The 26366-nt window shown below is 41.3% G+C and overlaps 1 protein-coding gene across 1 annotated transcript in view; it reads left to right on the top strand.

The window, feature by feature from the left end:
• The window catches only part of MED27 (mediator complex subunit 27), an 84232-nt gene extending 58164 nt beyond the window's left edge, over positions 1 to 26068 (top strand). Inside the window, exons 5-8 of the mRNA XM_021543531.3 lie at positions 9659 to 9766; positions 15967 to 16008; positions 23127 to 23204; positions 25656 to 26068. Coding sequence (XP_021399206.1) covers positions 9659 to 9766; positions 15967 to 16008; positions 23127 to 23204; positions 25656 to 25790 — 363 coding nt within the window. The 3' untranslated portion in view covers positions 25791 to 26068. The remainder of the gene's footprint in view (positions 1 to 9658; positions 9767 to 15966; positions 16009 to 23126; positions 23205 to 25655) is intronic.
• The last annotated feature ends 298 nt before the right edge of the window (positions 26069 to 26366 follow it).

Below are 26366 nucleotides of genomic sequence, written 5' to 3'. Positions count from 1 at the left end.
TGTTTTAATTAATCAACTGTCTAACATCTCATTATTAACTTTCTTTGAACAGCCACAAATTCACAAGAGATTAACTGAGTCAGAGGTTAAAATAAACAGCTGGCATTAAAACATTTAATCTGCAATTGTTGGATTCACCAAGTGGAAAAATATATTCCAGAAAAGAATGGAATTCATCAGTGCAGTCTTAAGAAGTTTTAAGTCTTAAAAGTTTTTGCAATTCCTCTTAAGCTGACTTTGTGTTTTATCTGGTTTTCTGTAAAAAAAAGTCTGGTTTTGCTTCCCTACTTTGAAATGCTTTCCATTTCTTGGAGCCCTTCTTTGCATATTGAAGTACCTTTCACTTTTGGTGGTTTTTTGAGGTGGTCAGGAAATAGATGATGTTTTTCAAGACTCGGGCACCATTAGGAAGTAGGGTAAATTATCTTGGATGTGACTTCCAAGGAACAAGGTTGGGTGGTAAGTAAAGGAAGTGCCTTTCACCAGCAGCAGTAACTGAGTGAATTCCATGTGGCAGTTGCTCTCTAAATCAAGGACATTTTTGTTTCTACAAGATCCCAACCCCATGTTGAACCAGTGGTGTGCATATTTTCCTTGGATCAGAGATCAAAAAGATTGTTTTTAAAGTATTTTTGTGTGTGATTGTGTGATGGGTTTATCATTTTTGCTTTTAGCCAGGTTTTCCCTCTTCCCCATCTGTCTCAGTTGATGTTGCCAATATGGCACTTTCCATCTGGCCCTGACTGCTACAAAAGCTTTTGCTGTTTTCAGCCACAGATCCTTCAGTGAAAAAGGTGCTGAGGGATGGGCAGTGTGAAGAGCACCTCCCCCAGAAGGAGGGAGGTTTCTTCAGCACTTGTGATTTCTCACTCTGAGCTTAGCCCAGGTTACATCTGGAGTTGCTCCCCTGCAGCAGTGTGGTTTACCTCAGTGCCAAAGGCTCCACATAACGTTCATTTTATCAAAATATTTCACAGCCAAACTGTTTGCCCAGAGTTAATTAACTAACTGTATAATCTCAATCCTTGGACTGTTCATAGCACACCTGGTGTCTTGGGAAGGTCCTTGATGCAAAGGTCTGATTTTTATAGGATCTTTAAATACAATCATTCCATCTAACAGAGAAAACCCGTGTATTTACCTTCAAAGGCACTGGTAAGCACTATACATACCTTAAAAACATGTAAATGATTGGAAGGAGATGGGGAAGAAGGGGAAAAGGGGGTCTGGGAGACTCTTTGAAACTCAAGGAACGTTGGAGCCTATGCCAAACAAATTATCTTTAGGAAGAAGACCCAAGAGGGAAAGTTTCAACTCTACAACTTCATGTGCACATGGAAATCTGTTTATGTCCTTAGCTGTAGAGGTGGGACCTGTACCACTAAGATCCATCAGGTGCTGCAAGAAGATGTCTTTCTCTTCAAGAAGAACAAAGAGCTGCTGGAGGGCTCCTGTGGAGGGCACCCAGAGGATTTGGGGCTGGAGCACCTCTCTGATGAGGAGACACTGCAGAGCTGGGCCGGGTTAATCTGGAGAAGGGAAGGCTGAGAGGGGATCTCAGCAATCCATGTCAGTGTCTCCAAGATGTGTCAACTCAGTGCCAAACTCTCTTGAGTGGTGCCCAGTGACGGGAGAAGGAGTTGCAGCCATAAACTAAAAGACACCACAGAAAGTTTCACTTCAGCATGAGGAAGAGCCCTGAGATGAACTCTCTTGGTTAGGGCGTGGTGCCAGTGATGCTGGTTTGTGGGTTTGATCTCTTTGTGGACCATTCACACAAGAGTTGTGTCACTATAGGACACGTGAAAGCACGATGCAAGCCGCTGCTATTGCAAGGTGAAAAAGAGGAAGTTTATTTTCTGACTCCAGCATTTATACTTTTCTAGAGGTGACAGTGGATTGGAGGGTGAATGTGCCACCTCTCCAATGACATTGGACAAATTACCAGTACATCAAGTTTCTCCACCTCTATGGAGGAATGCAAAACAACAGATTGTTTACAGAAAGTTGTGTGAGAAAGTTCTCTACAAGGATGTAAACTCAGAGGGCTTTAGAAAATCTTAAGAATCAGGGCAACAGAGTTGGACCCAGTGATCCTTGTGGGTTCCTTCCAACTCAGAACATTCTGTGATTAACTTCTTTCCATGGAGTGTGGCAGAGCTCTGGAAGAGGACCCAGGGGAGGCGTGGAGTCTCCTGCTCTGGATACATTCCAAACCCACCTGGGTGTGTGCTCCTGTGTCACCTGCTCCTGCTGACCCTGCCTTGGGCAGAGGGTTGGATGAGATGATCTCCAGAAATCCCTTCCAATTCTGGAATTCTGTCATAATTAGGAGCTGTGTGAGCCTGTTGGTCAGACTCTGCTGGCGAGTAACCCTCGTGCTCAGCTGGGCTCTCCCTGACCAGAAGCTGCAAACTCCTGTGAGAAAAATGAACTGCTGCCTCCAGACAATGAGGAGGTTTTTTAGGCTTTAGATTTATACACAGCAATTGTACCTCATTAGTCTGGATTTATGCTACACAGGCCAAACACATAAATAATTGAAACCTTTCAGAGCTGTGTGAGATCCTCAGCCGATTTTAAAAGCAGTTTATTGTGGCATTTCAAGGTGCTGTTTAATCCCAGTCTTCACTAGTGATTTTTCAATTAATCTTTTAATAGCACTATGTATAAAATAGACTAAACATAGAATTATATCAGCTCTAATAACTGTATAATGCAAAATTAATTTCTAGCAGCAGCACAGGGAACTGAGGATTCCTTAAGGTTTTTGTGAGATTTTGTTGGTGAAATGCCAGGAATTTTAAATAGGTAAACCTTATCTTGTATATTATGAAAACGTTAACTAATTTTTAATGAATGAAAATACCTACATTTTTTTCCTTGAATGATTAGTCATATTCCTAGATAAATTATTTTTCCTACTGTAATAATCAAATTATTGTGTGATTGTTTCACATACCTTGTTTATATTATCAAAATTCATAATATTTTTTGCATGAAGCATATCCTCTGTACAATTTACTCATTAATAACAGAAATATTTTAGAAGGCAGTAAACTTCAGCCCTACTTTTCCAGCTGAGAAATAGGAGTTCCTGACCATCAAGTACCCAGCCAGTCCTAATTAGGGAAGAAGCTTATTTTCTTATCAATGTCTGGGAACTACTTTGTCTTTAAATTCTTTTTATCCTCAATATTTGTAAAGAACTACTACAGAATTTACAATCACTGGGTAAATATTTTTGCAGATAATGGAATTGTTTTCTGTAATTTGTGTTTCTAAAGCATAATGATATGTATAAGTAACTTCCAACCCAAATAACTGAATTGTTTCTGCCAAACTCAGGGCAGGAATAATGATTTTTTTTTCTTTCCAGGTTATCTTACAAATTTTTGCTTTAAAATTGATTTTTATAGATTTATACTGCTGCCTAGATTTTTAATAGATCTGTCATATAAAAATATGAAGCAAGTTTTTACAGTTTTATTCAGTCTCCTTAAAACCAGGCACATTTGCATTTGAACTTTCAGATCTTGTTCCCAGCACTTGCAGCACTCTGGTTGTGTGGCAGTGGGTTGTATTAATTGCAAATAGGCCAGACATCTGTTCCCTGAATCTGAATAATTCCTTGTGTCTCATTGTTTTTTGTTTATTAGTGTTTTACATAAAACCATTATTATTTTTGTTGGGAAAATGGATGCTGAAATTTATTATTTGCCCATTAAGAAAGGCACCAGACTGATTTCTGTGCATGAGCCCCTGATGTTGGAGAACTGGGAGGAGTTAGAGGAGGAATTTGCAAAGTGATTTGAAATCAGTATCGATGTTGTATTGATTGGAAACCATCCAGTGCTGTTATTTCCAAAATAATTTCATATTTCCAGAGTGCTTTGCAGTGTAAACCTTCCTTCTTCCCTGTTGGGTGGTTTATCAGGAAAGCAGTGCTCAGCAGGCAGGGGATAAAAGCAGGCAGGTTCACGGAGGGGATGTGGCTCTGGTGGTCCTGTTTGGTGGCTTGGGCAGATGATTTTTAAGCCTGGAGGATGAATTTTCATTTAGGGATTTACTGCCTTGGAAACAGTAGCTTGGTTTTGGTGTTTAAGGGAACTCTTGGGATGGTGTTTAAGGAGTCACTCCTGAGCTCACAGTGGGACTGGTGACTGCAGTGGCTTCACAGTTTGTGCCTTAAGATGGAGAACCAGCATTTAGAAAGCATAAAAATCAGCATTTAAAGGGCATTAAGTCAGTGTTTGAGGTGACATGGGCAGGGGAAGGAGGTCTTGAATTAACAAAGGGTTGGCATGTAAATTGGAAAGTGTTCTCTGCTTGTCCAGTGAAGAATGAGGAAGATGTGGAAGAGTCCTTTCCATTGGGAAAAGGGAACAAGAATAGAAAAAAAATAGAGAAAGACTTGTGAGAAATGTCCTCAGCTTTGCTCCCTCCACAGGATTACTGTGCCCAAAGTTCTCAGGTGTGTATTGATATTCCCACAGATTTACATTGTGGAAGATCAGACATCATTTTTCATCCGTGTGAAATTCCTGGTAATGCTTTAATTGAGAAGGGAAAAAAGAGACAAAATCCATTTCATCTTCTGTAACAACGCTGGGCTGGTGTGAGTGTTCCCTAAGTGTGACTGGCCACTGGCAAAATCTGTCCTTGTACCTTTGAACAATATTCCTGTGCCAATTTTTTTGCCTTATTAAGAGAAAAAGGAATGTTAGTGAGGGAGAAGAGCCAGCTCATCCTTCATATGGTGGAAGCATTTAAAGTCCCTCATTTATGTTGACTTTTTATCAGGCACTATTGCAATTAGGTTAGACTAATGAAAGGTAAATTCCAGCCCTTGCCTAAAAAAAGAAATCCATGTAAAAAACCTAATTAGTATGTTTGTTTATTTAGACTCTAATGGCTTAATTGCATCTTATCTTGCTATTTACAAATAGGCATCATTAAAGAATAATGAGCATGTGAGGGAAAACGCAGTCATACCAACAGCAGATGAGACATAAAAATTGAGAGGAAAAAAATCTAGTTGAAAGTCTGTGTGTTGGCTTTTTTTTTAAACTTTATTTTTAATGCAAAACCTTTTTTTTTCCAACATATATAAATACGATTTCCATGCATTGTACTGATTAGTAAGAAGGATCTGGGAGTGGGAGGCTGAGCTTATGGCTGGTTCCATGGCAAGGAGCAGGTGTCTGGCCTTTTGCTGGAAATCTGTAGCTTGGTTATATCTCTGGTTGGATGTTGCCTTATTTCTGAGGTGAATAAAAGCCACACACACACTTGTGCTCCTTTTTATAGAAGCGGGGAGGTGCCCATGTTAACTGAAAATAATGTTTTCTTTCTTTTAGCTCTGCATTGCAGAGCATCTGCAGCTCAAATCAGCAGCAAATTCCCTGGAATGCTGAGGGGAAATCTGCAGCTTTGGGAATTTTTCATTTCAAAAAGTATGGGAGCTTGGTGTTGTCAGCATACATTTTCCTGATATCAAACTGAAATAAATTTTAAGAAAGAACATTTGTCAATGTGTTGTTTAAATGGTTCATAAAAGGGCTTCACTTGATATTAGTTTCAGTGAAGAGGCAAAATTAAAGGGGGGAATTTCAAACTGTTTCCTCCAGGCAGAGTTCTGGCATGGTAAATTAATTTTGATCCTTTTCATTTTGTAAACTCGTGTGGACCCTGATTTTTACTTACTTGGAAAGATACTTTCTTCTTTTATAGTAGTTTTAATTGCTGTTAAATGGGGACCTTTTTTAGCAGTCTTACAAGAAATTATCTAAGTCATTCTCCATGATTATTCTGTTTCCCCCTCTCCCTTTCTTGGCATACTGTGTCTGTCAGATGCTCCTTGAGATTTATCTTGGTGATAGACAAAATATTTTTAAAACTGGGGTATTTCAAGAAGATTTTTATTTTATATGTCTTTGTCAGAAAAGCTGCATAATATTGCAGATTTCAATCAGCTGCCTGTCCTACCTTCTTCTCAGGCTTGCCATTTTAGGAAGCAGGGGATTTATGAATAACTTAACTGTCTGAATTTAGTATACTTCAGTTAAAAGGAAGTTAGAAGTATGTTGTTATTACACAGCCCAAAACAGAAGCTACAGAAGTATTTAGCTCGCAACTGTTCCATTTTCAGCATACAGAACTGTGGGGCATATTTTTTCATTCATATTAATTGAATTTTAAAGTGACCTTGTACATGTATTGATTTGAATTAAAATTTTCTACATCAAGGACGAGTTGGCATATATCCTTCAGGCAAAATATTAAAAAGCCAAGTGCTGTCTTAACAGGATATCGACAGGAGAAGTTGAAATTTAATAGGAACACTTGGCTTAGAAGGGAAATTGTTGCCATTTTGTCACAATTGAAAGGTATCTTTTCTGAACAAGGAAGGAAATTTCTCTTAGTGGGTACCTGTGGAAATGCAGGGACATTTCAGTGCCCATTAAATAGGGACCATTTGGGTGAGTCTGGACCTCCAGGAGAAATCTGCACTTTTGGAGCTTGGAGTAGAACTATCAAATTACTGGTTTACCAAAGCCATCAGTGTTTTATTACCTCCTTTCAGGTGATCTGTAGGGACACAGTTGTATGACTTCGAGTGTAAATTATGTTCCATACATAGATCTGTTCTGAACACAGCCTCCAAGTAGCCAGGTTGAGCAGGGGTTGGAATAAAATGGTCTGCTGAAAAACAGGATCTGTAAAATACAGCAGAGTTGAAGAAAAACATTAAGCCCTGGAAATAGCTATGAATCTTGATTACTAGAGGAAAAAAAATAAAGGCTATTGCATTTGCTGTGTACAGTGTGGAATGTGTTTCACCCTGAAAATAGCTATGGAGCAGAATTCTGGCTTGCACCTCTCACAGCATCCTCCAGTCTGGTGACAGGCTGTTGTTCCTTCTTTGTACTACTACCCTCATTCTTTCAGTGCTCTTAAAACCATGAACTGTAATTTCTCTGAGCTACTCTTTTACAAAATTCCTGCTTCTGTCAGACTTAACTAATGATACAGTCCTACAGAAATCATCTCAATGTCTGGATCTCTCTTCCAGCCAGAGTAAAATCTGCAGGAATCCCTTGTCAAAACAAGAGTGGTACAAAAGAGGGAAGTTTTTTGTTTCAGTTCTAGAGCACTGTAAGAGCTGACTCAGACAACCCAGCACCAACCCAGCCAAAATTTGGATTTCCTGGGTGCCCTCTGTAAAGGGGGAGTGCAGCTGTAGGACCTTTCTCAGGGAGCTCACTGAGGTACCCAGCTAGAGCTGGGTTTCCACAGTTTACACATGTGGCAGACAGGAATTTTGAATTTCTGTGGTCAGGCAAGTGGATGATCAAGATCCTGTCCTGGACATTGTGCAGGATGTGACATTTCAGTGCTGTGATGGATTCTGGAAGTGGGGAGTGAACCACTGGCAGTGTGTAAAGTCAGATAACCTGGAAAAGGGCAGGGAGCTAATGCAGGAGCATTTGTGCAGGTAAATCATGTGGGGAGGAGGTTTGAGGCCAGCAGTGAGTTCATTCCAGCAAGCTGGAGTGCCACATAGGATTTTTCACCGTATTATGTTCCACTGTTCACTCTGAGGAGTTTCAGGAACATCCCACACAGGCTTCAGATCAACCTCAGATTTATTTCTACCTGGCAGCAATGGGAGGTGCTGTGAATGCACAATGGAAAGAGGAAGAGGAAGGAAGGGAGCATCAGCTAAAGTGTCTGAAGGTTATGGGGATAGGAAATATTATACAGAAAGCTAGGTCTGGGTGTTTGTAAGGCAGCCTTATCCTTCTTCCATTAAGATTTCTTTTTCTTTAAAATGTCTTCTTTTCCTCCTTTTAATTTTATTATGTGTGGTTGATGCCTAGTGTGAAGTTATAAATAAGAGTCCGTTCTCTCAGCAGACCAATATCCCACTGAAGTGCCAGTTTTAATAAGGCAGAAAAATAAACTGAAAACTGTTAACTCTTAATGTGCTGGCAACTTCTCTCAAAGTTTATTCATTTCCTCCTCTCAGCAATTATGACAAAACTGTGATTCCAGTGGATGATCAGCATCATAGCTTGGGCACCTCTGGGTAATGACTTTGCATTTCTAACTTAATTAATACAGTGCCAGGTGCTGAAATAACTCTGCCAATTTTCTGTATATGAGGACCAACTAGAGAGATCTTGTTTAAGAGTACCCTGTCAAGATGCTGCATTTAAACCAACATACACAGCACCTGTTAGCACAACATCATGTTTCCATACTTTTTCATTATTCTGGTGTGTGCATGGCTCAGGCCTTGATACAAGTTCCTGCCCTTCAGCCTTTCAAATTGTTTTCTTCAGAAATTACCCAATCTTCTGACCCACTTTTTTATGTTCCTGCAGCATTATGCCTGGCAGCCTGTGTGCTTGATGGTGGTCATTGTCTTCCCTTCTTGTTTCCCTGTCTTTCCTCTTGCTGTGAACTTGTCCTGTGTTGTTCTGACTTTTCCCTGCTGGAGCTCTCCCTGTCCTGTGCCAAAGGCTTGGCATCACTTCTGTCTGTTTGTGGCTCTGTCCTGCTCTGTACTGATTAAATCAGCTCAGGCTGGGGCTGCTGGTGTTGGAACAAGGTGATGGGCAGCAGTCATTAACAGAAGTTACAAAGGAATAACATCCAACAGATCAATAAAGGTGCATATTGACTGATTTCTTTAGGTGTGGATTTGTCTGCTGAGGTCAGCAGTAAAAGCACATTTGTTTTAGGGGGTGTTAATGTATACAGTATGAAATGTTGGAACACTGGCAGAAAATGAGCTGCTGCTGGTTGGAAAATATTGAAATGAACTAATTGCTTGTTTTTTATCTCAGTTTTATGCTTTTGTGGGTGAGGAAAAGCTCTCTAATAATCTCTGCATAACAAAATACAAAGACGAGATTCTTGTTAGACACACATCTTAACTGTATTGAAGTACAACTTCATCTTTGAAATGTAAATTGATTTTTAGATTAAAATGCCTTCATTATTGCATTTTTGTCAATAATATAATTTAGGCTTGTTTCTGTTGTTATACTCTGATTGACCCTCTATATTTTGCATTATACTAGTTTTATTCTTTGCACTTTAACACTTTCACGGAAGGAAATGAAATCTTTGAAAATGTAACATTTTTACTTTAAGCTGTAGCTTCCTTTGAAATAATTTTACATTTTTATTGGACAGAAAATGTTTTCCATTAAACTCATGGTATGCTTTTACAAGCCAGCATTAGGAGAGTCCGATTCTTCTTTAAAATTGTTTTTCTCTAAGTGGACTTATATTGGAGAATATCAAATTCATCGAAAATAATCACATTTTCCCATTGTTTTTGACAAGTTATTGAGTTGTGGTGTTAATAAAATGGAGAGAATTGCTTGGCAGTGTCACGTCTGCACAAGGGAATTCTGTGAACTCATACATTTTCAGTTGCAAATGAATGTTTGTTTGTTCTGCACTTTATAGTATCTCTCCTCCTCATAACGCACACTGCTTTTAGATCTTTTATTTTGGTCTCTCTATAAAATATTGAAAACTGAAATTGCATCAACTTTAGCTGTTAACTGGATGGTCTTATGAATTCAGCCCCCATCAGCTGGCCCTCAGCTCCTTTGTGTCCTTGTGCTGCTCTTGCCAGGTCACCTTGGGGAAGGTGCTGAAGGTGATCGTGGTGATGCGCAGCCTCTTCATTGACCGCACCATCGTCAAGGGCTACAACGAGAACGTCTACACCGAGGATGGCAAGGTGGGTCACAGCCTCTCCAGCAGCTCTGCACTTCATTTCCATCTGCTTTCATGGCAGAAAACTGGGCTCCCTCTGCAGGCACACCAGAAACGTAAAACTGGCAAAAGACTGTCTGCACGATGTTCCAGTTTAAATTTGTCTTGCTTTGCTTGGGTTTTGCAGCCCCAAATCTCTGAGTTCTTTCTAAGCGCTGAAGCTTTTGCTTGAATTTCTGATTTATCACCTTAGACCCCGGTTGCTGTGTTCGTAGTGTCTGCTGAGAAAATATTTTTGCAGTGTACCAGCACATCAACAGCCCAAGGTTCAGCTTTTGCTCTTCTGAGAGCCATTGAGAAATCTTGGGCTGGTTTTTTTTGGCTTGATAAACAAAACAGAGAGGATCATTGGTAGGTGCTCCTCAAGAATTTGCTTGCCAGCAGCAGCACATCTTGAACAGCAGCTACTACAGCAAGCGTTACCTGTTTCCACAAGTGATTTATTTTGTGAACAGCTCACCCTGCTTGAACCCTGAGATTTCCTGTGCCTGCACACACTCCATATGGTCTCCTCAGCACATCAGGAGATGTTAACAGGACCTGACGGCCTTAGCTCAGCTCGGGTCTCTTTCCAGGGCAGAAGGGTCTCTGTTCCCAGGACATACACCAGGACTCTCCATTCCAGTAAGAGTGCTAAATACCTCCATGTTTCACATTGTCTCTCTGGAGCTTTCTCTTCTGATTATGAAGCCTATTAAAATAAGAAGTTCATTATATCAAGATGAATATTTGGCACCCATAGGCCATGATATAATGAGGTGAGACTTCTTTTCCTTTCAGAAGTGATAACTGTGTTTCAGCACACAGAAGCACATTGTGTGCTGACCCAGAGTTCAGCAGCTCTCAGTCTGAGCTCTGTTCTCTGGGAAAGGCCAGGAGCTGAGCTGCTGAAGGAAATAGTACAGTTCCATTTCCCATGTGAGACATTCTCCCTCAAAGGGCGGAGGATTGGCCTAAGAAGTAGTAAAATAAAAATTGCTTAATTTTGATTTGCCTTTTTCAGATAGGCAGGCTTAAATACCAGTTTGCCACAGAAGCAGATGCTCTTTACTCCCTGTATATTTGCATATAAATGCAGAGCTGCTGCACCAGCCCCTCTTCACCCCAAGTTCTGCATGGAAGTGAAATGATGGTCTGCTGAGAGAGCACTGACAGTGTGTGATGGATTCCCATGTCACACTTCATTTGGGTGTGCTCGTTTTCTCTGATGAATCCAGTTTCCTTTGAAGCTCCCTTGAAATACAATAATGCTATATATGCTGAAAAGCTAAGTAAGGAGTTCCTTTCTGAAACTCAGCATCTGGCACTGGGATTCTGTTCAGCTCAAGGTGAACTCTCCTGGGAGCTGCACATTGTTCCTCTGCCATCGTTTGCTGCCAGGGGACAGCAGGACTTGCCAAGGCCAGCTCTGGGCACGGGGCACTAACCTTTGCCTGCTGTCAATAGGGAGCAGTTCTGCTCCTCCAGAGCATTGCTGTTAACACCTGGCTTATTTCTTGCTTTAAGCCAGTCTGCAGGGGAGTCTGTTCTCTACTCATTTAGCTTTGTGTCCAAACCCGGGCTGTGTGACTGCTCCTGCAAGGCTGCACCAACCTGTGACCTTTACGTGGCACTTTGCTATTCCAGTGGGTATCCCAGAGATTTTGCAAACCTGAAGGTCTCTCTTTTAGGTATAAATAGGAACATTTCATTTGACTGAAGTAGAACTGGAGTTGGAGCCACTTAAATCATGAGCAAATTTGGCTTGAAAGATTAAATAAATGCGTAGCTTGCTAGTTTTGCCAACTGGAGCACATATTGACAAACAGTGAGCTCCTTTTTTTTTTTTTTTTTGTCACTAATTAACTACTCTGGTAATTGGAGAATAAGAATTAAGATTGTGTTCTCACAGTGATTTGCTTTCCTCATTGTGCCTGCTGGGAATGAGCGATTGCAGTCAGTTACGAACAGAGTCCATTGCAATTCCTTTCCTGTCACAACAGATGCTGTTGGGAAGGTATTTCAGTGAGGTTTCTACACCATTCTGGCTTCTCAGATGCTAGCCTGATAGCATGAAAAATGCACCAGCATTAAGGAGAAACACACAAAAAAAGTAAGAAAAAGATCAGTGAGTATCATCGTTATTAAATAACAGAAATATGGAGAACCCTCAGGAACACAGTAGGCGGTGATAATTTTTCCAGGGAACGGTTTACACAGTCATTGTTGATTTGGGACTTAGCTTATGTATTCCTAGGAAACATTTAATATTTGTAAACAACAGGGAGATGAGGAATTAGGTGCTAACATGCAATATGGCAATGCTGAAGTGCCTCTTTTCTGTAAGGCATGCTGAAGAAGGGACACTGGATAAATCTTCTTTGCACTGGAATGACTGGGTGAGGGTCTCTTGAGTCACCCTCCAAACTGCACACTTTGGAAAGGCCTTTAAGTACAAAAAGTGAAATTCCGTGGGAAAAGACTTTTTACAGGTAGAGAGGGGTTTGGGGCAACCGGATGTATTCAGTGGCATTCAAAAAAGGAGAACTGGCCATCACTGAGAGACTGGTCACACAGGCCATAAATGAGAAATGGACTGTGCACAAAAGAGGCCAAAGATTTCCCTTCTGATCAGAGCAGTCATCATTTATTACGGAAAATACACTGTTTTTTAACAAATTCTGCATTGCTGGGAAGAAAAGAGGAAGAGAGAAGTGCAAACAGCAGAGCTGTTGAGACTCTTCTGGTCCTCCAGTCAGGCAAGTCTGGCAAAAGCCCCCAGATCTGGGTGTTCCTCCTGGTTTTGGAGCTGCACAACGACACACCAGAGCAGTTACCCAGGAAAGCTGACATTGCATTTTCCAGGTTGTTTTATCTTGCTGTGTGCTCACACAATGAGCTGTGCAGGTTGACAGGTGCTTACATGAGAGCCTCACGTGCTCTCTGCTGAAGTTTCCCTAAATTGGGTCCTCCCTCTTACACATATAAATACTTCCAAAATTAAGGTGAAAAAACAGAACTTCTAAGCTTGCAGTGAGTAAAACAAGACCAGCCATTCTGGGGTTTTATTTTCAAGCTTTGCTTATACAGACAGAATCACTGCATTTCTTAAGTGCCTTGTGTACCTCTCGTGAATTATTCACAGACCCTGCAGAATGTCGTTGCCAAGCTGCCAGCTGCATAACTTGGACATTTTTGGTGCCACTTTGCAAAAACAATAAGTGAGATCTGGCAGGCTCTGACATGTCGTGGGTGCTGGACCTGCTCACAGTTGCTCTTGCTCACCATCCTAACCCTTCGTGTCCAGCACAGACTGATGTATTTTAATTACCCTCATCATTTTAGTGGTGGCACAGTGCCACCCTTAATTTCAGACTGTGGCATGCTTGTTGTGCATTGAAATTTAACCATGGATAGTAATTAATTACTAGTGTTTTCCTGATTCCTGACTAAATGAAGCTATGCAGCTCATCTTCACAGGGCAGCTGAGCCATCGATCTGCCAACAAAAAGTCATATTGGGATTTTTTGGCATGATAACGCCATGCTTTTGTTTGGATGCAGAGACCAAGAACCACCTTGACAGGGCACGTGGGCACTTCACTGCCTAGCCAAATTCCTATTTTGCATCCCTTAGACTTAACTAAGGAAACATAAGTGTCTCTGTTGAATTCTCATGTTCGGGAACTTGGGTTATGTTAATGCTATGGCTTCATTAATTACCCCATATCAATAAGAAAAGGCAGCTTTTAGCCTCCTAGCGTAAGAGAGGAGAAGAAATAGTAGTATCAAAGGAAAGCTTCAAAGACAGGCAGAGCTGTCTCTGGGGTAATTTCTGATCCCTGCATTCTCACCACTTCAAAGCTGGCTGTGTGTGTGTTTGGGTGAAGGGGGGGTTGAATCTGATTTCTCTAATAAGTGTTGGCACCGGACCTGTTTGATATGGGATGCAGGGAACATTCTGGTTTGTTATCGCCTTTGAAATCGCTCTGCGACCTTCAGGAAACGGCCTCTTGTTCCAGCTGCTGGGGCTGGGTGGGGAGAGGGGCACTGGGGAGAGAAAGCCCCTGTTTCATTCACATGCAGAGGATGCCCTGAAATTGTGCTTTCAGCAGTTTTTTAGTTACAAATGTGTGTCTTGATTGAAAGTGAAAAGTTGAAGAATAATAGACCTATAACGATGCATTCTTTAATCTGCCTCTGCCTTAACCCTCAATTTCAGGAGGGAAAGGTGGGCACTCATTTAGGATGTATGCATGGAGCAGGGGCTAGTGGTGTTTTCTTTCTTCCTTTTTTTGTTCTTCCTGTTTTCTTTCTTCCTTTTTTCTTTCTTCTTTTTTAACATGGATAGCATCACATCTGTAAGACAGACATTCATTACTTTTTCAGCTTTCCCATCTCCATGCCAACTAATGAACATTCAGAACCTGTTGAACTCATCTTAAACCAGCATCTGAAGTGGACTTTTTTTTGAGCCTAACAAGAGAGGATCACATACTTGGTTTGATCACTGGAGATTAGCAAACCATCTATACATTCCAATTACAGCAACTCTGCAGTCAAAGAAAATCTGTAAATTACATTAAAACTAGGTTCTTTTTAAATGTACATTATTTTTTTTTTATTTTCAAATGTAGGCTTTTCTAATCTGGAAGTGCAGTGCTGCAGGCATAGGTGGGATAATAAATCAAGCCTGGATCTGAGTCTGGGCTGCACCCTGAGTGCTGGTGTTCACAGAGGTTCCTGATCTCACCCCAAGAGCCAGGAAATGGTCCAAAGTTTGCAGGGAGGTGCCTCAGGGTACTCGTGCCTCCATCCAGCCTGGAGAAGGCATTGAGCCATCAGCTGCCTTTTGTCTCCCGGCAAGGTCAGCGCTGCTGAGCCGTGAAACATCGACCCTGGAGTGGCTTTTGAAGGTTTAGCATCACGTCCTGTCCACACTGAGCACTGGGGACTCAGGAGTCACTGCTGGGCAGGATTGGGACCTGGACCACTTCCCACTGCTGCTCCTGAAAGAATGAGAGCTTTTAGCATTCTGACCATTTTTAGCGTGGTGAATTAATCACTTGGACTCGGCATCCTTCCCCCTCGCTTCCCTCACCTCCCTCTAATGTGTTTTACTCACTTCACATGACTTCCTTCATTTCAGACTCTTTCTGTGCCTTTGAAGAATCTTGTACTGTCAGTTAGGATGTGTGGGCACCTGAGGCAGAACTGAAAGGATCAGTTGTACCAGAAAAAGAGAGAGCCCCCCTTGTGAGAATGTGCATGTCCAACCATGGTAAAGGCACTGGAGGAGCTAGCCCTGCTTCAGAAATTCACTCAGAAGTTCTTCTGTCTAGACCAAGATTCCTGAGATTAATGCTTTATCAAACACCTTTCCTGTGACAAGTTCTGTGCAAACAGAATTGTTGAGTACACTGGGATCTGTTTAAAAAAAGTGATTTGCACGTTTGGGATTGATGGAAGCTCCTCTTGTTTTTCCCTGCTGCTTTTCCTTGACAGAGTCTGAGATGTTCCACAGGGCTGGCTAAGAGAGCATTAATGTGTCAGTAGGAATTGTTAAACACCAGAGCCACTGGGCTAATAAATCTTAAATTTCAGTTTTGTACTTTTAGTTTGTATGTAACTGAGCACACGTTTAAGTCATGGATGTATGCAGTTATCTACAACCTTAAATCTCTCTTAGTGTGATTTTTGTCTGCAAATGTAAATTTGCAGTTTCCTGAGGGATGTTTTATTTAGCCCCAGTAGACCCAAAGCTTTAGTTTAATTCAGCTAAATGCTCTTTGTGTCGTTTGTAACTGAATCACTTATTCAACACAAGACAAGCATAAACTTAATAAAAATGCCCTCATTTTAGAAACACACTCAAGCTGATGAATATTTGCATAGATCAGCCACAACCCCATACAAATGAAGATTTTGCTTTTTTAAAGAGAACTGATTAATTCAACAGGTCTTGTATGTATAATTTTTTTATTGAAACTGTGCTGAACTATGCTCATTCTTCATTGCAGTACAAAGGAAGTCTTATGTTATTAATTCCCTTTCTTGGATTGCAACAGGTGAGGGCAAGGGGTCAAAAGAGTGAACTCAGAGATGCATCTTTGTTGATCCATTTTCTCTCCAAAGCTGCTTCTTTATCAGTAGTAATATATAACTTTTTTTTTTTTTCCTACTGTAGCTTGACATATGGTCTAAATCCAACTATCAAGTTTTTCAGAAGGTAAGTTGTGGGAATACCACGCTCATCTGCAACGGTAAGTCTCACATCATTTCTCTCTACTTAAGGCACATATGTGGAATTGGTTTTAAATATCTGGGCCCTTATGTTAAATAATTCAGAATTTATTCTTTGTCATCACAACTTGTAAATAGCAAACAATAATCTGTAATGATGGAAAACTGTGAGTAGAAAAGAAGATCACTTCTGGTGTTATTTAATTTGGATTTATTTCCCATCACAGTTCCAGTCCATGGTTTGGAATAGGAAATCAAGAGATTATACTACACTAGTCTTAAAATTTCATGAGAAATCTTAGAGCATTCCCTTCTGGAGTTTAAATCTTTTGGGGGAGAAAAGACTATTTCAGGTTCATTGGCATTTTGCTTTTTTGTTTTCATTGGGGTTGGTTGCCTCACATTCCTGCGAGGTTGAGTTTAATAAATCAGTGGAACTCCCTTTCCAAAATGAGTTTGGAAGTATTTTCCTTGGCATTATTTTTGCCTGCCCTTCTTCCCGTGATGGTATAAACAAGAGGAGGGACTTACTGGAATGAATGTTGTACCATAAAGTGAGAGCAGAGCGATGAGAGAATGGCAGCAATAAAAATAAAGCTGCTAAGAAGGTTAAAGTGCATTTTAGAAAGATCTATATCTTGCTATTTTCAAGGAAGGGAAGATTTCTCTTTGAAGGCCTCTTGTCAGAATGCTGTAAGTTCAGATTGATCCGAGTTTAAATTCCAGTTTCCCTACCCTCAAGCCCCAGTTTCAAGGAGCTGGAGCCTCCAGCTGCTGCTCTGGCTCCTTTCATCCTCCTTTGGATTTTGTGAAGCAAATGGGGGTCAGGGACTCGAAAAGGGCTTAAAAACAGGGGTCAAAACTCTGGCACCTTGGCTGTGTTTGTGCAGCTCCCTTCCAAGATTTCAGAGGCAGTCAGGAGGGAGGTGCTTGACCTGGGATATTGCCCTGCTGCAGATCAAAGAACAGCTTTTGGGAACCTTGGTTGCTCTCCCTTCTCTGCCCGGCATTAAAGCGAATTTTTGCTGCAGTTGATTCTTTAGCCCGGAGATTACTGGTTTAAATATTCTTTCTATTTTCGTACCAAGTAGGGTAATAGAGCAGGAAGTAAAACAGCATTTGGTTATCATCCTGCTTTATGCAGTGGAATAAATATAAGGTTCTGGAATGACCTGCATCATCTCAAATTCCCAATGTGTGTGTTTGGTTGTACACTCATTTGGGCATAACATTGTCCTCCTGGATGTTCTGGTTTAGAATAACTTGAAAGGGTAAAGTAATATTGCTGAATTTTATGTTAAATGATAATAAATAATCAGGTTTTGATGATATAATTGTCTATAGCAAGATAAGAGAGTTCAGTAAATGTCCAGCTTTATTATATATCCATGTTAAGGACTCAGGGTGAATAAAATTTCCCTTCATGTCCAGGTGATGCTCTCAGAGCAGAAGGTGGAAGAGATCAGTGGGAAAACATGAAATACCCCTTTCCCTGCTACCTCTGTGGCTGCACTTTGGATAAATGAGAATCTTTATTCTCTTTCTAAGTTCATTTTGTCCAGTTTTCTCTTGATAAATATCAAATTAGTAATATTTACCAAAAAATAAAAACCAACCCAGAAAGACCTCAGGGAAAGGGTGTTCTGTAACCAGCTGAACAACTGTCTGTGGGGGGGGTTTGTAGTAGTTTTATGGATTTTTTTTGCTGGCTCTGTCACTGTGTTACCTTGGACAGCTTCACCTCTCTTTGGCTGAGTTTCTCCTCCCTCAGGCTGGGGTAATATTTGCTGACTTGACAGGAGCTCTCACTGAATTGGTTGCATAGAGCTCTCAGCCTGAGAAATGTGATGAAAATGCAAGGAGATGGTACCTTCTAATCAATAGGTGGTGTAGATTGAGCTGATAGTTGAAGGAGTTAAGGCTGGGACCCACATCAAGTTTTCAAACAGGTGATATAAAGTGCTGTGGTTCAGCATAGTAAATTCTCTGTGGTGTAGTGCTTGGTTTGATTTCCTCTTTATTCTCTAAAGCTGCACTTGTGTCTCTTTGTAATACCCAGGAGCAATGATTTAGGAGTAGCAAAATGAAGGAAATAGATAAAATAGTGTTACAGAAACTATTACACTCTGTTACCAGGGTAGGATCTGTACTGCAGGATTTTCTGAACAAATGTTTTCATGCCACTGAAAAATCATGAGTAAATGTGTCAGAGCACATCTGAATGTTCTTGAAATGTGTTTCTCATGGCAGTCACCAGTATGGCAATGTGGAAGAAGGAAAAACAGGGATGAGTAACTGCTGCCCCCATGGAGGAGGCTGGGCAGTGCTTTAAATGTGCAATCCATCACCCCTCTGAAGGACAGGGCTGTTCCTCTTTAAAACCCCAGCCAAGTTCCCAAAATCCCTCTTCTGTGATAATACAGCAACATCTGGAGCTCCCCAGATCCCTGCCTGGGGGAGCTGCAGTCCTGTCAAATCCTCACAGGGTTGCAGCAGGACTTTCTAGGTTAAGGACCAGAGACCTCTGATCTTCAATCCAACCCTGTCAAACCAAGCTGAATTTGTCCTGACTTTTTGTTGGCAAACATTGGCTGTGTCAGCAAGGCTTTTCTCTCTCCTTCTTATTAGGCAGGGTACCTGAGTGTGTGTGTGTGATTTGATGGGGGCCAGCTCCTGGAGGGCCCATTACTGTTCCAGTGTACAGTCATTTTCCCAGTTCCCTGGAGACTTCCTGAATCTGGTCCTGGGGTGAGCAATCCTTACAGGCACTGAATGCACCAGCAGGGTTAGATCCAGAGAATGGAGCTGGGAAATGAGAGAGGGGAATGCTGAAAGGGCAGAAACACAAGGAGCAAAGAAAAGGTTTTTCAGGCTTCCATGTTGGTGTGACATTTAAACTCCACAGGAGCAGCAAATGTTTTCATCTCAAACCTCCTAATTTTAACACCTCATGCCTCTTGATCCACTAAAGCAAGAAGAGGAATAAAACAGGAAATAAGGAAAGATTTTGAGGCTTAAATCCTGGTGTACATGAAGGCTGCATAATTACAGTCGTGCAGAGGGTTCCGAATTCTAATTGTAAAGAATGGTACAATGTTCATAACTTTGCATTCAAAAAAGGAGGGAAGAACAGAATTTTGGAGCTGCTGTGAGTGAATCAAGCTGGAGATGGTGTCAAACAGCTGCTCAGTTAAGAGCAGTGTAGCTGGGTACTGTGATGAGCTGTTTAAATCATATGCAGAGGCTTTAAACCTATATATTTCATTCTGATTTTCACCTAAACAGTCCCACCCATTCTGGTCATAATTTTGCTTGATCTGCTTCTCCCCAAAGCAGATTTTCAGCAGAACCTGGAGAAGCTGTTGGTGAGCCGTGTGATCCCAAAGTGATGGCATTTTCACCAGCACAAGGGCACATAAGTATTGTAATGTATGAAGATGTATTCTTGTCAATAATCTCCGAGAGAGAGCACATGCAGGATGAATGCATGCATGAGACAAAGCGTGGGCTCTGCTGCTGCTGCTGCTGCTGCTCAAGGAGAGGAGCTGGGCTGCTCCAGGGTCACCTGGCTGGATCAGCCCCTGGCTCTCTTCAGAGACCTGCTTGAGTGAAATAAAACCTCTGTGACCCAGTCCAAATAAGCAGAACAAGCAAAATAATAACTGAACACTGTGAGCTCTGAAAACAGCTGGTAAATCCTGTCTTTCAGAGGATTGTGGTGGTGTTTTCCTGAGCTGGGAGTGGGGAAGGATGTGTAAAGATTTGTGTGAGTTCCTCAGTGCCTGTTCCATCCATCATCCTGCCCAGCACCTCTCAGGCACCACATTCTGTGCTCCACATTCCCTCCAGAGACTCAGCTGTGTTCCTGGAGCGAAGATTGAGTAATGGGGATCCTTGGAAATGAACTAAGGCATTCGTGCAGTTTTCCACGCTATAAAAGATCTAAACACTAATAAAATAACTTCCTTTTTTTCCTTTCCCTTAGTGCTGTGATCAGCCTTCAGAGCTCATTGCTACAGGCTGCAGTTAAGGCCATGAACTTACAAGGTTTTGGGAGAAAAAAATTAAAAACCTTCCAGGGGATTTAAAGAATCCCTTTATATTAGATGGAGTTGTCAGTGCCATGCTTGAGGGAATAAACCAGTAAGTGGCAAGGAAAGTTGTGGCTCCTAAAGGAAGTTCTGCACTTACTTTTGAGGAGGATATTTCCTGGCAATGAGATAGAATACATGGGGAGAGGGAAAGCTTTTATAATTCAGTCTTGGGATGGTTTTTATTAGGCCAGGTGTAGCTTCACTCACCTGGTCTGTGGTGGAGCAAAGCTGTGCCTTAGGTCTTTGCTTTTGTGCTGCTTATCCCAGTTTCAGGAAGCACTTGCTCAGCCTTCTTCCCCTCTAAATTGTATATATATATATATTTTTTTTTTTTTAATGGATTTTCCAGCTTTGGGAATACTGTATGACAAACCAGTGTCATCAAAACCCAATAAAGCCGTTTTTGGATGTGTCACCTTTGGAAAACTCAGTACTGTCCCAATGCATTACAACTCTTCCTTTAAACAATTGAGACTTTTTGCCAAATTTGTTTTTTCCGTGACACTGAAGTCTCTTTTCCTCAGTCTCCAAGTGCTTAGTTAAACAATGGCTATTTTATATAGCAGAATTTTGCTGCAGGATATTGCCTTGTTTTTCCTTTTTTTTAGACAAGAAACACAAGTGCTTTTCAATAGATGAATTGTGAAATATTGAGCTCTTCTGCAAGATATCTTGAAAATCCATTTCAAGGTCCAGAGCAGAGCTATCCCAATCGATGTGTGCTCCCCTGAATATGTTTCCCTATTAAAAAAAAGTAGAGAAATTAGAAAGTGACTGATAACTCAGATAGCAGTAGGTAAGGCACAACGATAAAAGTGGAGTTAATAAAATAAAACCCTGAGATGTACAAAATATCATCCTGCACCCAGAATAAATTAGTTTCTGATTCCAGCTTGGCTGGGAAAAAAGTGTGTCCCTTAAGTGAGCTGGCACATCCACAGTTTGTTTTGCTCTGCTTTGGTGTGAAATTGTATTGCCATTAGGAAAGCTGGGTATTGATCTTTTGGGATTTTTTTTTCTTTTCCCCCTCCTCTTTTTTTCCTTTTTCCTCTTTTTTAATCTTGATTAGTTTGTGTTTTCTCTCATCATCTCTGTTATCTTGAGGGGGTTAAATTCTCCCTCACTCCCATGCCCTGGGCAGTTTATCCATGGCCCAGCTCTTTTCTGATTGACATCGGGATCTTTGCTGGGTTGGGAAGGGGAGGGGGAATCATTCCTTTACTTTTCTTCCTCAAATTTGACACCCACTTTGATCTTTTTTAGCTATCAGCTCTTGCTTAGGGTAGAAATCTGCCTTCTTTTCGTGCAGAAGGCATTATTAGTGTTGCAGCAATGCTGGGATGGCTTTCATCTCCCCAAGGAATCTCATTATCTTTACATTACAATAGCAACAGCATATGGGCAACTTTGCCAAAGTGGCCAGTCAATTTAAATTTGTTAATAGCAGTATTTTTTAAGCAACTTCTTTCGGTGCCAAGAGAAAACAACTTTGTTATTGAGGAGGAAAAAACAAAAACAAAACAAAACAAAACAAAAACCAAAAAAAACAAACTACAGTTTGTTAGAAGTAGAAATGCAGCAGAAGGAGAACGGCTGCTCATAAATATCTTCAGAACTTCCTATTCTTTGACATGTCTGCTACTATCCTATAAAAGCACCATCTCAAAAAAAAATTCAGATAGCTGGTGGGGCTCGGGTTGGCTTCTGAGCACTGCATGAGATGTGTTTAAAAGAAATGGCTGGTTTGAGTTATGCTATGCTATTAATGCAGAGTTCATCACTTTATTTCTCATCTTTATTTTTACATGGTAGCAGAAAAATGGCTAAAACGGGCCGAGGTCCGTTTTGTGAATATTTTTGCAAACTCACCAGAATGTGCAAAGTCCTGAAAGTTTTCCCTTGCAAATGTCAGAATCACATGTGAGTCCCTGCTCAGGCTGACAGAGCTGGGTGTGTGAGAATGATGGGGAGCACATCCTGTGTCTGAAATAGCAGGAAAACTCAGAACTGGCTGCAGACACACTGATGTGATGGAGAATCGTGGAGGAAGTTTGTATGGTGTGAATGAGAGCCTGGCTATACATGGATTTATTCAGGAATATATCTTTGGCAAAGCCACCTCCCTGAATAGCTTCGAGCACGAGCCTCTCTTGTCTCCAGTGAAACTTGGAGTGCTCCAGCTCCCATTGCTGAGCTGGATTTAACTGCAAATGGGGAACAACTGGAGTTAGCTGGGAATAGCAGTGGGAATTTCAGTTCTCACCTTCTCTTACTCAAAGTTTGCTGTAGTCTATGGACTGGCCCTGAGAAGAGCTCCACTCCCTGTGCCAGAACTAGAAAATACAATTTAATCACTCTCTACAAAATAATGGATTTTGTTGGAAGCTTTGACATTACTGATGAGGACCATTGAGATTCATGAGTTGAAATGTGTGAAAGAGCTCTTGTGGTTGTGTTGTTGTTTTGAATTCTTTATTGTCCAGCCTAAAGAGTTTTTCCAATAATTTCTTGCATTCAGCCTGGAATTTCTAAGAAGCAGTAAGCTGTTTTCTGTGCTGATAATAGATAACAGGCTGAATACTGCTAGAAAATTGTATCATAACTGTCAGAAAGTGCCTCTTCCAGAATAATTTTTAAATGGTAGTTATTAAAAAAAAAAAATCTGTCAGCATTGGTTAGTTTTCCTGATTTTTCTTTAATTATTCTTGTTAATATAAATATACATTTTATATGTATTGTGTCCGTGTGCAATTCCCAGATGTATGATCTTGTTATGGCTCTGTCTGGGAAATTAAAAAGCTTTTTATCAGAAATCTTTTTGTAATGCAAGTATTTATAAACCATAAACATATTAATTGATTCCTGATGTCAGGGGAAATGAAACTGAGTAATGCTTGTACTCCCTGGTTTGCTTCCTCCCCGTGGAATTCAGTTTTCCTGCAAGCTAGCACTGCTTTGTGTGAAATGGGGAGTGAATAAAGGTATTTTCTTTCTCCTTTCCCTGATGCAGGTGACAGATCATGCAACCACTGCCCTGCTGCACTACCAGCTGCCCCAGATGCCAGATGTGGTGGTCAGGTCTTTCATGGTAAGTGTGTTGGAAAACATCTTTTTCCAGCCCAATTTGAGTGTGTTCGCAGTGATTGACATCAGGCAGTTGGAATTTCCCCAGCTCTATCTAACTGGAGGTTGATTCTTTGTGTCTCCTACCTGGACAGGGATGAAGAGCACATCCCCATTTCCCTGGGGGAATTGGTGTTGGAAAACTGAGCTGGGAATGGCTCTTCTGTCCAGGTCTCAGTATTGGCCTGATGGTTCCTGTCTGCAAAGGTCTGAGTGCTCTGTCAGAACAGGAGGAAAAACCCCCTCAGCCAAACTCTGTCCTCTGGCCCAGCCCTTTGACAGTTCCTAGTCTGAAAGTTCAGGATGTACCAAATCCGCTCCACTGGAAGTCCCTGCTAAGAGGAAATTGAAATTCTCAGTATTAGCAATCCAGCTGAGGCAGCTTGCCCAGTATGGGAGGTGATGGGCATTATTTACAGAAGGTTCCATTTTGCTGTATCCAAACTTGGTTCCTGTGGAACTGTGTGTACTCACCCAGCTCAGCAGCAGGTGTTTGGAGAAGCAAGGAAATACTGGAGTATTCAGATCTTCTCTTACTGAATAAAATTAATCCAGTACAATTCTACCTTGATATACAGATTTATGTTTATCCCCTGTAATTCTTTTTGTATTTAGAATCCTATTTGTGAAATAAACTTGCATAAGAAGCAGCCGTGTTAATCAGGGGGTGAATAAAGGAATTAAGGTTCAGAATTCCTTCTACCAAGATGAATTTTGGCAGTGGAGGCTCTTGCTGTTCTCTCTGCTACAGTCAAAGAAGGATTTGGAGAGAGATTTTCTTTACAATTCAGGCTTTTTACTCCATTTCCTTCATGTTGCCCCTTTACCTGGGGCAATGCAGCTGAGACTTTGGGAAACATAAATCTCATTTTGCCATTCACTGTCTTTAGGAGTGTTTAGCACCAGTTCTTTTACATCCTTAATTTCCAGCGTGTAATTTCAGAGCAGTCAGGCTCTCCTCCCTGCTGTGCTGGATTGGTTATTTAATAAAAAGGCCACTAAGATGAAAGATTTGCAAAGTGTATCTTAAAATAATAGGTTTTGAAAGGTGAAAGCAACCATTACTGGTCAGATCCATGTTCAACATGGTCCTGAAAATGAATATTGAGTAGAACAAGTGCTTTGTGTGGGACAAGGCCTTGCTGTATTGATCAGAGAAAACACCAAAGCTTCCAACAAAGCAAAACCAGCACAAGTGTCAATATGTTGGGCCTTTCAGCTGTCACTTGTGCAATCCACATGACAGGATCTTCTGGAGCCCTAATTTTCTGATGGGAATGAAGAACCCATTCCTTTCTTTTCTGTCAACACACGTCTCAAGTGCACAATTTAACTTCATTTACCTATTTTTGTATTATGGCTCAGAAAATTCAATTTCTCGATAGTGCAAGCAAAGCCCATCCAAGCTGAAGTAAATAACAGCAATTTACTTGTAGAGTCATGTTGCCCTTGTCCCCATATTTACTGCTCAACCCAGACAAGATCTAGCTCTTCTGGAGGAGAGTTATTGACAGCCCAAGGTTTGGTTGCTATAGAGAAGACTCTGATGAAGATGGAAGGATTTGTTTCAATAAACTCAGCTGACCTCTTCTTTAGAGAACAATTTTCTCTTATCGATGTAATTCAATAGGACTTTAAATGACAAGATTCATGTGGCATCCTTCACAGTATAAATCTGCTGGTCTAGGGCTTTTTTAGTTGTGCATCTCCTTGAGTGGGGAATTGGGTTATGCAATGCTCATTGCTGCTTGTGACAATGGGAACAACCCAGTTCAGAGGCAGGAACTTTGTGAAGGAACATCTGAACTTACCCTGTGTTGTTCAGCACTACTGGCCTTTTATTTATATATATATATGTGCAGTCATCAGTGTAATCAGGTTTAAAATGGCTCAGTATTTTTATGACCAGTGAGTATTGATCCTAAAATCGCATTAGAGAGGAAGTTCATTAGCTGGATGTGGGAGTCCTTCTGTCTTCAGCTCTGGAGAGCCCAGCCTGCAGTGGGAGTGCAGCAGGGGTGATAGATGGTCATGGCAAGAGACAAACCAATACTCAGCTGGAGAAGGCACCACCAGGAGGAACAATTATATCCCAGTAAAAATATAAAGCATTGCAGCACTTGCCTCCCCTCACAATTCTGGAGCTGCAAATGCCTCCTGCTCACAGGGCAGGAATTTCTATTAACAAATTTGCTTAAGTGACTAAAAAAGCAAGAGATGATTAATAAAGTGGGAATTCAGCTCTACAGTGACCTTGTAATCTTCAGCGTGCTTGTGTTTATAAAATCACCCTGCACCTCACTGGGGCCTGGCCAAAGCACATCCTCTGTCCTTGCTGCTCCTGTTTGACAAGAGTAATGACAAAGGGCAGCATCCATATCTAGTTGTCTTTAATTTCTCTCCCTTTTCCTTTTAGACCTGGTTGAGGAGTTACATAAAGCTGTTCCAGGCTCCGTGCCAGCGCTGTGGGAAGTTCCTGCAGGATGGCCTGCCACCCACGTGGAGGGACTTCCGAACCCTCGAGGCTTTCCACGACACCTGCAGGCAGTAGGAGCCCAGAGGAGTCAGCCCTGGGGGTTTGGGGACAGCACTGAGCCTCCCTAAGCAGTGAGGTTGCACTGAACCATTGGACTCTCACATCTGCGAGGCACGTGTGAGACTGATGGATATTGGAGGAGAATCTGAAATGATCTGCCTGGCAAGATCTGACTGTAATTATCATTACTCCAAAATTTAATGAAAATATCCATTGTACAGTTTGCGTTTTGTGACAGAATTTGCAATGCTGAGGATTTTTGTAAGCTTGAAATAAATTCTGTATTCTCAAAATTTGTGCTGTTTGTTCTGTTATTTGGTCAGCAAAACCTTTGGATTTGGCGTGGATTTTTCAGTGCTGCTCTTTTCTTTAGGAGAACTGGAAACTTTTAAACATGCTGAAATGTTGGGGAGGGGAATTGTTGCAAGGTTGCTTATCTCAGTGCTGGGATGTTTTTGTGGGAGAGGAGATTATGGCGTTGATTAAACACGGAATTTCAAAGGCATGTGGCAGCTTGGAAGATGCAGTGTAACTTTCTAAGGGGGGGGGAAACAGATGTTTCCCTTTACTGAAATTGTAATGAGAAATGTT

The sequence above is a fragment of the Lonchura striata genome, chromosome 17 (genome assembly GCF_050655825.1).
Source record: "Lonchura striata isolate lonStrDom1 chromosome 17, ASM5065582v1, whole genome shotgun sequence".
NCBI classification, from domain to species: Eukaryota; Metazoa; Chordata; class Aves; order Passeriformes; family Estrildidae; genus Lonchura; species Lonchura striata.
Note: the sequence above shows the minus strand (reverse complement) of the source record. Positions and strands in the feature narration are given on the sequence as shown.